Source organism: Lates calcarifer, linkage group LG1 (genome assembly GCF_001640805.2).
Source record: "Lates calcarifer isolate ASB-BC8 linkage group LG1, TLL_Latcal_v3, whole genome shotgun sequence".
NCBI classification, from domain to species: Eukaryota; Metazoa; Chordata; class Actinopteri; family Centropomidae; genus Lates; species Lates calcarifer.
The window spans coordinates 16,292,836-16,306,264 of NC_066833.1; the positions used below are offsets into that span (position 1 = coordinate 16,292,836).

The 13,429-nt window shown below is 41.7% G+C and overlaps 1 protein-coding gene across 2 annotated transcripts in view; it reads right to left on the reverse strand.

Annotated features, from left to right (window-relative positions):
- igsf3 (immunoglobulin superfamily, member 3) overlaps positions 1-7,458 on the reverse strand; it is a 65,798-nt gene extending 58,340 nt beyond the window's left edge. Inside the window, exons 1-2 of one of the 2 annotated variants that reach the window (XM_018703068.2) lie at positions 6,699-7,458; positions 6,447-6,577 (exon numbers count right to left, since the gene is read on the reverse strand). In XM_018703068.2, the coding sequence (XP_018558584.1) occupies positions 6,447-6,486 (40 nt within the window). In that variant the 5' untranslated portion in view covers positions 6,487-6,577; positions 6,699-7,458. Of the gene's footprint in view, positions 1-6,446 lie in introns of both variants that reach the window. The other variant, XM_018703067.2, reaches the window with a different exon arrangement.
- Between the last annotated feature and the right edge of the window lie 5,971 nt (positions 7,459-13,429).

Here is a 13,429-nt window from a genome sequence, read left to right on the forward strand (position 1 = left end):
GACATGCGCTTGTAAATTAATGCATTTATGCATAAGCAGACACAAAAAACACACATATGCACCTCTTTGGTTCTAGGTGTAAAGCGGAAAATGAGTGCATTAACAGAACATACTGTGACGGCAAAGTGAGCGTAGTTCTCTTCATCGTTGCGTAAGAGAGATTTTTTAAATGGGAAGAAAATATATGTAGACATTCAATCATGGGAGCATGCATCTTTGAACGTGCACACCACCACCACTGAATATGGATCAGCAGTGTGCAGGTGGGGAGCAGTCGCCATAGTTACGGTGCCTGGTGTGTATCCCACCAGCGTGGGATCTGCTCGGGTGGAGGATCTAGGTGCTTCTCTGTGTGTGTGTGTGTGTGTGTGTGTGTGTGTGTGTGTGTGTGTATTTGTGTAGGAGTAAAGTGGAATCCTCTCACCGGCCAGCCATCCTCACTCCCAACACAGAATAGCAGGGGTGGGAGGAGCAGACAAAATCCCAAGGGTATGGGGGGATGGGCTAGTCTTTTAATTGGTCAAGGAAGGTGCTCATAAACAGTCCAAGGTAGATGTTGCTGTTAAAAAAGCAGATTCTTTGTCTAACACTGTAAGGGAGATGAAAATATCTGGCTTGAATCACTTGAGGGCAGTTTCTAATTAGTTCTCTTTGAAGAGGAGGTGGGTTGGGCGTAGAATTTAGAAAAGAGTGGGGGAGGGAGGTCAGGGGCTATTCACTGGAGGAGGAGGAGGAGGCAGCAGCTGGAGTACCTTTTAAGTGTGTGAGTGAGATGAGGCAGAGATCCATGCAAATCAGCCCTAAAGAACACTTAAATGGTTTACAAACTGAATAGCTGAAGGGTTGCTGTTGTGTTGTTATCACAAAACACGAGATAAAGTTTGAGGTGTGAAGAGATGTGCAGGCACAGCCACGCGATCCCGGCAAGGTGTTGTGACAAGGGACAGTCCTGACAGTTCACCAGAGGTGATGCTGTAGAGTCAAAATCAAACACAAAGCAGACGCTGCCTCTGCTCTGTCTTCAGCTACAGCCACTTTACTGATTCACTATGGCAGGCAGGAAGTCTCCCTCAAGAATTTTGTTTCACTTCACATAGTCACTCATCTCCTCGTGTGAACCGGGGAGAGACTACAACTCAGATCTGGGTCACGGGGGAGGGTCGCCATTTAAAAAAAATTAAATTGAAAAAAAGCGGTCACTGCATGAGAAGACTAGCTGTGATCATCTGACTAACTTTGGTTTTTGATTTACTGCTCAGCTGGCAATAAAGTTCGGTCAATTTAATTTCAAATGTTTTCCCGACTTTTCCTTGATCTCTCCTGAAAACTCAATTGGAATAAAAGCTGTTTTATTCCTCCACACTGACTTCTTAGCTTTGAGAAGACAGAGGGGGGGCTGGATAACAAATGACAGTGAGATTGTGGTAAAACTGCAGTGATAGTTGGGTGTGAGTTTCTGTAGCTGACTGTGAAGTCAGTATTACAGGGCCCTCTTGGTAGTATACACTACTAACCAGCATTTGACTCGTCCACAAGCACAAAAGCCCACCCATGCTCGAACAGTCACCCAGTCATCATCCAGTTCGGTTGATCCATGACTAATAAAACATCTCAGCCCTCACCAGCAGCAGAGCACAATCCACGAATGGCCTGTGTTTTCATTACGCGTCCCAACTTTAATGAATATTTACTGGAACCTTACCACACAGTTGGTGATTGATAGCCATGCTGACAGTCTTCTTTCTGCCTTTCTATTGTTTGATTTTTTTGTCAGTTGAGTCAACAATGTTATGATATGAAAAAACAATAGCAAAAAAGGCATCTTGTCATGGGTATACACAAAGACGCGGGTCTAATGCTTATCATGTAAACAAGCCTGCATATAACTACAGAATATAGCAGGCACAGAAAATAACAAGGGGAGCAAACAGCACCGCAGTCAGACAGCTACACAAGCCCATATTTCCCCTAACACTGAGAGAAGTAGGTCCTCTGTTTCTCGTGACAACAACAGACAAAAATAATGAGAAACAAAACTTGGGACAATCACATGCACACACGCCAAACTTTTCTGGAGAATATACAGACATAGAACAGCTACACAAACAGCTAGACAGTGAGTTATTGCATTATCCTTCCTTTACTGTCTAGACAGCACTCTCTCTTGTGTCAGCTGAGGCCAACAAACACATGGAAAGCATTCCCAGTGTGGCAACAGCTGACCCAAGATGCACAGCAAAAAGACGCATGAGGCTTGACCACACACAACTTGAAATCCCTGTCATTTTGGGGTGGGGGGGCTTCCAGCTGTCACTCTTATTTGAGACAGAGGAGAGTCAGGGGAGGGCTTCAGGGAGAGGCACTGCAAACTTTGAATCCTGACAAAGTTTGAAATGCCTCTGGGTTGACCTCAGCATTCCCATGACCACTGAAGGAAGAAAAGTCAACTGAAATAATTATTACTAAGTTATTACTAGTATCTTACTTCTCTTTACGTTGCTTTTTCTCCTCTTTTCAACCCCCAGTTAGTTAAATGTTTTCCTTTAATATCTTGTGTGATGTGATGAAACGAGGAGGCATCCTGCTTTCCTTTAAACTGACATCATAATATCGAAAAACTAGATGGCAATTAGTGAGGTTCTATGCAGTTGTCTAGATGAGTCAATTCCATGCACCAGTTTTCTAATTTCTTTCACCATTAATTATAATCTTGTTTCACATTATGCAATGCACACATTTTAATGAGTTTGTCTGACATGGAAAATGAGATGATTCAAATCCTAATCACTCTCAAGCATTTGTGACAATTGTCACAGCACCACATGGACAATCAAATCTATACTTAAGTGGCTATAAGTGCTGCCATTCCTACATTGCACAAAAGTTTTGAAAGAAATAAAAATCACATAGTATTTATGCCCAAAATGGAAATGAGCTCTGAAGTACTTTTATGTTGTTTGATTGGGGCAATTATGCAGGGCTGGCTTCATATACAAAGTTTGACGGTGTTACTACAACTACTTAAAACTTTTCTCTTTTTAATCAATAGTCCTGTAATGAGCCAGGATAACAGGCTATTGCTTCACCTCCTCTTCTGAGTTAAAACAACTGATCAAAAATAGCATCAAAAATCTCACTAAAAGATAAAGAAACAAGAAAGCATCTACCCACACAACAGGAGTGAAAAGAAATGGAGGTGGATGAAGGGGAAATAAGCTGCAAAAGGATCATACCAGTGATTTCACAAGTTGCTTGACTAAAAAGCACATATACTCAATATCACCGCTGACCATTTCCCAAAGTATGTTTCAACTTTTTGAACATAGATTTCTGACTCTCGGGTAGTCACCAGTTTTTGTTTCTCTATTGTCGTCCATTGTCCATTGTTGTTGTGTGGTATTACAGTTTAACTGCAAATAAAAATGAAAACCAGTGGATGGAAGGAAAAATTGTTTTTTTTAATGAAATGCTACAGCAGGGTCCAGTTTGTAGCAAATTAGCCAAACATGCTAAATGACTGGTATGGCATCTGACCTCTGCTGAATACTGAAATATGAAGATGTGGTGGTCATTGTGACTGTTCTGCAGGTGTACTGATTATGTTATGTTGCCTTTTAAATAAGAGGCCACACCCACTGCCACACCCAACTTTTAGCCAAAGATTATGAAAAATGTATCACTTCCATTGTATCCCCACAGCCAACCCTCTTATGTATGTTTGTGCAAATTCATTCCTAACATGCTCAGATATTGTATCAACAGGATGGAAACAGCACCTGTCCTGCTGAGTTGGCAGAGCTAATCATGATATATATATATGACACATATCACGTTCTGACAGATGCATTAGTGACTGCAAGTGGCAGAATGTGCATCTTGTCAGACATAAGCTTTAAGATTTTCCTCTGTACAATATGAAACTGCTCTGAGACCAGCTGATAAACAGGCCTAGTGGCAGCTCATCAGAACCTGGGAGACTGCGGGCTGCTCTCCTGTCAGCCCAGTAAATAGAAACCACTCAGGCATTTCACAGTTAAACCAGCCAGCCTCACACATATTACACTTTCAATTTAGTTACATAAACTGGGATGTCTTGGGTACTTTACCTTAGCTCCCCGTTTCAAACACACTCTTACACAAACAGAGGCATAACCCCCTCAAAAAAGCACACAATAGCGCACCACACCAAATGCATGACATCTTTCTCACTCTCTGTGGGGGAGACGGGCGACATCCTGTTTGTAAAGCTAATAAACATTCGTTCCTTCAGGCAACTCCTTTTGTATGCCTTATATCATATACCACGGTGCCACAAATAAGCACACACACACTCACTCACACCTGCTTGCAAACTCAGCAGCATAAATAACCTTAATGTAAGATTTGCCTGCTAAAATTGTGTAAGTGGCACCTCTGGGTTTAACAATGACTGATACAGTCTCCATCTAACAGAGCTGTCATCCACCTCTTTTTTATGATTGCTCTTTTTATAACAAATGCAAGTGCAAACGTGTGTCAGCTGACTTGGAGAATCAGACAGCTGATCACATACAAAAGACAGACACAAGCATATCTCACTACACAGATGTTTGTGCTTGTACATGCCTCTGAGAGAGGGATAAATCATTGATATAGCAATATATTACCATACATTCTGTTGTGATGTCTTATTGATACATTAGCACCAATATTGCATTACCAGAGAATAGCTGTATCCTTCCTTGAGACAGATCAGCCTTTTGCAAGGGTGATATGATGGTTTTAGAGTATATTAAGATGGGACACAATCACATGTTGTAGTACATGTTAAGTACAGACTGAGATTCATGCCATGTTGCAAGCAGCTTATTTCAAGTTTTTGATCTAATGAATGACAATAATGTGATTGGAGAAGCAAAATTTTGTCATTTTAGAGGTATGTTTTCCCCTTGATATTGTGATGCACAGTTGATGGTTTTATGCAACTAATGATTATTTTCATTATTTCATTATCAGTATGCTCTATAAAATTTAACTAAATAGTGAAAAAATACCCATAACAGGTTTCCAAAGCCCCTAAGACACTCAGTTTACTGTCAAGAAGAAATCATAAAATGTTCACATTTGAGGCGCCACAGACAGACAATTTTTCCATTTTTGCTTAAAAACTAGGATGTGACACGTCTCCTATTGTAAAAACTGTCAGCTTCATAGCACCCATAATGCTGGCAACATATCATAATACCATTAGAAAACATCACGAGTCCCGAATCCTGTGCCAGTGATCCACACAGACACACACCACATAAAACAAAACCCACTCTTTCCTAACACCTGAAATGTTCTTCGCCACCTCAAACTGCTTCCCATTTAAACACATGATTCATGATTATTATGTAATATAGAAACCCTCCCTTATCCAGCCTACACTGTAGATATGATCTGTATTGTGACTGTGTGCAGTCTTCCCTACTGAACAGCGAACAATACATGTCACATTTTCATTGAGAAAACTCATTTACAGCCCCCCACCCACCCACCCCAACCCCATCCCAGTGAAAGTGTCTTCTGATGCACTGAAAGGGGACGTGAAGCAAGGCGCAGGCTGGTAATCCTCTTGGCCAAGTGGGGGCCCCCAGGGGGGCTGACTTCCACTCCCACTCCAGCCCCCACTACCCTGTCCAAGAGCAGCACCGACAGACCTCCCAGTCCAGGAACAGAAAAGGCCATCTGGTGTTTGTTTGGGACAGTTCACGGGCAGGAAGTACCGTGTGCATGTGTGTGTCAGCAACCATGCCTGTATGACTGTTTGTATGTGTCACTGAGTGTCATCGGGTGTGCATGCTTGAACTCCTGTTCATCTGTGAAATCAAATAAACTGCAGGTTAGGTGACGAACGTGAGAACTGAATACAGTGGCTTCACCCGGAGGGATGGCTTACTGTACAAGTGTAGAACAAAGCTGGTACTGGGTGTCTTCACACCCACTGGATGACTTCATACCCTGGGGTGTTGGTGATGTGTGGTTCAGGTGTGCCTATGACGTGTGTGTGCCTATAGACTACTGTATCTATGTGTGTATTTATACATGGGTGCGTGGGTTAATTACAGACTATCAGGTTGTCAGCAGCAGCACTTGAACACAGGAGGTCAGACTGCACAGGGTTAATCTGTGACTAAAGTCCAAATATCACATTAACCTAGTTCATCACACACACACACACACATACACACACAGCTGTTCACAGGCATCTGTTATTATTGCAGCGATTATCGATGCAGCCTACTTCTACCTGACTCATGATGGCTAGTGGTTGCTTTCCTAACTACCTCGTGAAAATTCACACGTCTCATACAGGTGTGCCCTGAGTGGGACCCAGCAGATGCTGATTTAGCTCGTTAAATAAACAGACAGGGGGAAAATATCACAGTAGAAATTAAGGCTGACAGCTTCCGCAGATGACTTACCAAGCAGCGCACAAGCAAGAAGGAGCGCACCGGTTGCCATTGTGTATTGCCCTGCAGATTCACTTCCAATATTCCCTTTGGATGAGGAGGCGATGTCTGGTCGGGTTTGATAATGTGGTTAACCGCTGGTCCTGAATCAGAAAGAAGAAGAAAAGAAGGTCTACAAATCCCGGGCGACAAACAGCAGCCGGACTCCTGAGAGTCTAATCCACAGCCGGGGGGAGACCGGCGGTTTGCCAGTGTCCGACTCACCTCTCCGGCGTTCTCCTGCTTAAAAAAACCTGGCGCTTCCCCTCGCGTTCACCCTCACCTATCTGCTTTTATCGCTGACGACGTGTGCGTATGCCAGGCTCCTAGACGACCCAACCCACTCCCCGTTTACGCATCCGAGACTGCGGAGGCGATTTCACACTCACAGCCTCCTCAGTAAAAGACAAAAGTCCGGCGTGACTTGCGCGTATTCGGACGGGGCTACCAGATAAAAAGACAGGGGACTGGACGTAGCCTGTAGTAGAGGAGTGGGGGGATCTGAAAGTCCTGGCGGTATGCAGTCAGACTGGAATAAGTCCTTGCTAATTTCCCTCCCCTTCACTGATGGGAGAGCAAATCGCAGTCCAAGTAGGCTCTGGCTCTCTCCACGGCAAATCCCGTAACTATAATCAGTCTTCCACTATTGCTCCGCAGAAAGCCCGGTGGGCGGGCGCTCTAGATGGAGCAGACAAGGCTTTGTGCGCTGACACAATAAATCAGATTAATCAATGAATACTTTACCTCCGAACACCGGTTCCTCATTTATACGACCGACACACCTGAGCCAGTGTGTCCTAATTCATAGCACTAAAATACGCACAAAATCATAGCAGCAGACGGCTTAGCAGGCAAAAAAAAGCTGCTTTACTTGTGAGTTCAAACACTGCCGCTTAATTAGAATCTGTCTGACAAATGCTTTGATCTGGTCCCAGGAAGAAACAGTCCAGCGCGATCCCACCTTCCAACATTACTTCCCTGTTCGCTGTTGTTGTTTGAAAACTTATCGGCGTGCTGCCTGCCCCCACCCACCCCCATCGAAGACCACGCCCAGGCAGAGTGGGACATCGTCCACTACGGGAGAGGCCAAATCTGCATTTCTGAGTTTATATTCTAGGCCAGGGCGTTGATGGTTTGAATGGGTTAAGTGAAGTGGAGGGTAATTAAGCCTCTAAAGCTACCAGTTTTCTCCGCTTTGTGTCAACAGGGTGAAGTTTAACAACCTTTTCAGGCTGGCATGAATCATAATGGCACAAAATCACATTACGCTGCATAGTAAGAGCATGGTGATAGGGTCTTTTAAAGGGAAAAGACACTAATTCCTTTTCAAACATCAGGCTTTTCATTAATGGTGTTTATTTGTCTTGTGCTGATCACCTCCTCATGCATAATTTACCCAGCAGTCTGTCTGTCATAGAAAGAAATTTTATATCACTTCCACCTCCTGTACCCCCACACCTTCATACACACTTCTGGCAGTCATCATAATGAGGTGCCAATCCTCTTGGGAACTGCAAGAAATATCAGAACAAGCACTTTTTCCTCCTCACTAACATATTACAGTTCACCTCTCAGAGGTTGCAAGTTGCAAATTTCATCCCTCTTTGATTCAGATCATAAGGATCACTTTGACATATGCACAGATTTATTGATTTGCACAACTCTGCTGCATTATTAGGAGGTTCTCAAAATAGACAGGGTGAATGGGAGTTTGCATGGAAACAGAAAATAGCACAATGAGATAATACTCCGTTGGTGTGAAGCTGTGAAAAGAGCGTTGCTTTTGGAAATAAAGAATCTAAAATTCAAAACTTAGTGAGACTCAAAGCTCTCTCCTGTGTAATACATGAATAAATGAGCAGGCCTTTGCGTGTGCATACAAAAAATGATTGCAATAGACCCATCTGGTATTCTTTTTTATCAACTGGGAATTGCAAGTTCCGAACACTGGCTGAATGCAACATGAACGCCATTTTTTTGGAAGCAGTAAAAACGATTTTTCTTCTTTCTGTGTTCATAGATTTCAGCTTAACTAAAACTTCCTGCACAACTGGTGAAATGAGTCTGGGCCCCGAGGTATCAAGAGAGATGTTTACAAAATAGTGTACATTAATAAACCATAACCTCACATCTGAATAACAGTTAAACAAACAGTTTAATGGGAGGAAAAGGGATATGTTTGTCCGTCCTTCTGTCCAAAACTGTGTCATGAAATTAACAGAAAAGACAGACAACTTTTAGCATGTTTATATAAAGAAAACAAGGTTTTGGCAGGCATTGCTGCCAACAAAAAGTAAGCCAGAATGGGATTAGACACTGGTATGAAGTATGTGGGCTATTGGTTCAGCTTCTCTGAAGATCTATCCAAGTCCAACACTGCTGTATTAATGCGCAGCTAAACAGAGCGGGCTAGGTAGGCCATGTGCATTACACCTGGTCTACATATTGCTGCACCTAAAATTAGCTCAGTTCTCCACTGACTCCTCGTTCCATGGCCGAGTGATGGCACAGTTTGCACAGCCGGGCAGCTAGAAGCCAGCTGTGACGTTGGTTGAGCCCAGCATCACATTAGCACTTTTGATGAGATCACCTTTGCCCCCACACGCTAATTTTGGCAACTATCCAGAAGTGTGCTTGCTTAGAGGAAAAAAAAAAACAAAAGGCTCCAGAGGAATGTTTGCAAGTACAATGGATGCTGGGGATCACAATAGGTCTCCATGGAAACAGAGGAGTCTGCATTGTGTGCACTTCATAACAGGGTCCATCACCTAGATAAGTCTTGATCACCACAGCCCGCTTAAGAGTGTCCCTCATAATTGTTGAGAACTGATGAGAATTGTATAGGCCCACTCATTTAGAAAATTAAAAAAAATCTTAATAATTTTGCACCCTTACAGCGTTATCTGTTGAGACGGTGTCAGTGAGGTTACATAGGATTACTGAAAGAGGCTCAATGTGAAGAGAGAGAGAGATTTGTTCACTTATTTCATCATACACACATTTTTGTACTACATCCCAAAAGTATATGGATGATTTATCAGATTTCTCTATGCATTTTTTTTGTTGCTCTCGTCTCACATGAATATGTCAGTATTATAGTACACAGAGGGGTGTCTAGAGGCAGTTCACACACACATGCACATGCACATACACAAATGGATGCATATATTAGCATAAACGCACACATAGTGATGCAAGTGTCACTTCAAATTACAGAAACGTACATGTGAAAACGTGGGATATATGCCACACAAACATGGAATCACATGTGCACTGACTTTGTTGATAAATCCTGACTTTTGAATGGCATGCACATAGGATACAATGAGCCCTGTTACATAAATGATGTCTGGAACAAATGATGAAATTATAAATAAGTAAACAAAAGCACTTTGTTTTGGTGGAGTCTAAAAAGCAAGTGAAAAAAACTTTTGAAATTACTACTGGCCATATTTATTCTAAGAGGCTTCTGTAAGAGGAGCGTGACATAGCAGAGACAGGGAGCAAGGCAGAAAGGGATGGGAACTAATCCAGATGGGTAAAGATGGAGGGATGATAAACAGAGAACAGAGAAAGTGTAACATTTCATTGTCAAAGAAAAGTTATGTTGCAATATGTGGATCTACTGAAATAAACATGAGTACAAGTGATGTTATGAGGTAAAAAGGATTGGGCATCGCCTGATGGGAGAACAACTACTGTGCAGAGCTACTTCAAAATCCATTAACAAATATGGACACATTCACAATCAAAACAAACATTACTCCCGTCAATACATGTGTTACATACCCAGATCCAACATAGCCTCTGCTGGTGGGCCATCAATGCATGTAGAATGTATGGTGACAGACGCTGACTTGACATGTGGTATATACTGTGGGTTTTGACAGTCAGCAGACTGACAGATGGCAGGCAGAAGCCAACACTCCAGCTGGGACCAGCCAGGTCCAAGAGTGCCACTCTTCTGTCTAGGATTAAATGTGAGCTGAGTCACTACACAGTCAAGTAATACAGTCCAATTTCTCACACCACACTTCACATTGGCTCGGAAGATTACACACTGCATTGTCAGATAACCTGTGATTATATACAGCTGAGGCTGGTGCAGTCAAATATGTAATTTTGCCTTTATGTTATAAAGCCGGTGTCATGCACAAGCAGTTTTTTAGAGGTTAAAAATAAAGCTCAGTTATCCAAACTTACATTACTACACATTAAATTTAAGTTATATACATTAATAGCAACATTCACAGGGCCTTACTTTACAATGCATTAGCCTGCAAGGAGCGCAAGTCACTACATTTTCTAGCTGATTAATTATTCATCATAGGGGCTCTTAATGTAGAGTATTAATATGAAATGACTGTCAAGCAACCATTTTTTTGCCTCCTATCTGTCTGTGTCTTCTTCTCCATCCCTGAGCTCTGATGGCCTTTTTCACTCCCTTACTTTGTCATTTCCGTGCCACATGCTACTCAGACTTGATGCCTTTCTTCTTTACGCTTGACAGCTCTGATTACCATGATTATTTGATAATTATTGATACTGGCACTTGTGTGTGTCTGAATGTGTGTTCATTTTTGTATGCACTTGAATGTATGCACTGTAATTTTTTGTCACTTTTCCTTTGTAAAGAACTGTAAAAGATGTTACTTTGCATTAGATATCTGTTCACATGCATGCAATTATGAACAAAGGCTTTAAGTGAAGCATAGGTAAAAGTGTCCGCTCTTCTGCCTCAACCTTTGCATGTGGTTGTTATGACATTAGTATAGGTATATTTATATCCCCTTTGTTTTCATATTAGAGCAGAGGTGATGCTGAGATAAGGCCCAAACACCACATATAATTTTCACAATCATTAGCTGACAGGTGGTTACAGGAAATATCCTGTATTTATTTTATTGCAAATAATTACTCTAGCTGAATCTGCCAATTTAAGGCTTATGAAAGAAGCGAACAAATACTTGAACATCTGAGTAACAATAGATCCTTTCACCCAGCCAGGCTGGGCTTACTATAGGTATCATTACACCGACTTATTCCAGGTGTCCATATACACACATTGTCAGCAGCATCAGATACAAAACATCAGATACAATTATGACAGTTTCTGGCAGCAGTATGGATAAAAATCCTCCTGTGTCATAAAGACGGACAGCTGTGTACACTTGTTCTTTAATTGCATGCAGCAAAACTAATTTTCTGGGATCTTCATCAAAAATAATTTTAGTAACGTTTGTGTATTTCTGTCGAATTCATCTCCTTTCTCTTTCTGTCTGTCTGTCTTTGTCTTTTTTTCACATCTTGATTAGGTGGGTGTCACCCAACATGCAAACACAGCTGAATGTCATACATTATTCATTTGTAGTGTACTGGACACACACAAATACACACACACACACACACACACACACACACACACACATATAGAGACACTATATTCTTAGGGGAATGAAAGCAAGGGCATCAAGGTGAGCTCAGACACACTGTGAAAATTGTTCGACTTTTATGCCCCAAAAACACCATCCACATTACACAACACACGCGCATTTCATCATCATCCCTCGCAGGTACAGGCTTGTCCTTTTTGCTGTTGGGTAACAACAACAAAGCAGATGCTATCTATCAACTCAGAGCTGTAAAACATCCTCTGCTTTTCATGGTCACACTTAACTGGAACTTTTGCTTTGTGTATGCAGAACAAGGTAACTCTTTCTCACCACACACCCGTGTAAAACTGACATGACTCACGGCTGGAAGAGGAAGTATGTGGGCAAAAAAGGCTTTTGGAGGCACAGCTAATACACCACCAGATTAGTGAATCATGGCATTATCCAAACTGGTAACAAAAGAGGGACACTGCATGCAAGATTTTATTAATTCTAAGAGATATGTGATAGCATGTGTTGATGTTTAATTTGTTCACCCACACACGATCAGCCACAACATTGACAGCAGCTGATGGTTTTAATGTTGTGGCTGAATAGTGTATATGTCCAGTATATTTACCTTTACATATGTTTCACTACATAATTGAATTAACTATTAAACTAAGGAATACTGCTGTTGGTTGTATGGTACAAATCCATTTTACTGTGGCAGCAGTAAAGTCCGGAGAAATTACAGGGTAGTTGTGACTGTAATTGTAGTAGTTAAAGGGATTTCTGCAACCAAAAGCTGAGGACCAGGAACATGTCTGTGACTCCTCATTCAGACCAACACAACACAGCCTACAGTATCCAACCTGGGGTCCCTACTCCTGATGAGTGTTAAACACGGGTCTGATACTGCTTGGCTTTGTATGAAAGCGTTAAAGAATAATTATAGGATTAGTATATGCTTTTATTATTGGATTACCTTAACCTCAAATGTCTATTCTGGTGTTGTTGCTCTCTTAAACATTATTATAGGTTGTTGCATCAGCACAAGATGATCAAATGAACGAACGAAAACTGCACAGAAATCATATTACACCACTTTATTCATGCTATCTAAAAATTTACAGCTCTATTTTATTAATTTGAGTCTGTACTTCTGTGATTTAGTAGTGATGTATAGTATATTGAATAGTGGCTATTAGACTGATGTCATTAACTCATGACCCACTTGCTTAATTCTGTCCAGTGTCATGACGGGGTGGAGCCTATTCCAGGTGCAAGGCACAGAAACACGACGAGATTGCACCCCTGTGAAAAACGAGCCCATAGGTCATTTGTGCAAGCAGCTTATTAAGACCCATAGTTGTGTTTTATTGTTTGGAGACCTCTAGCAGTTGTAGTAATTATGATGGGAGCAAAGGAGGAAGTCAGGTGGTGTAGTATATAGAGTGACAAAATCAACTTTAGGTTAGGATGGATGGATGGAAGGAATAGTTTAAAATTTTCAAAAATACACTTATCTGTTTTTTTTTGTTTGTTTTTTTTTGACAGTTAATATTAAGGTAGGATCAGCAG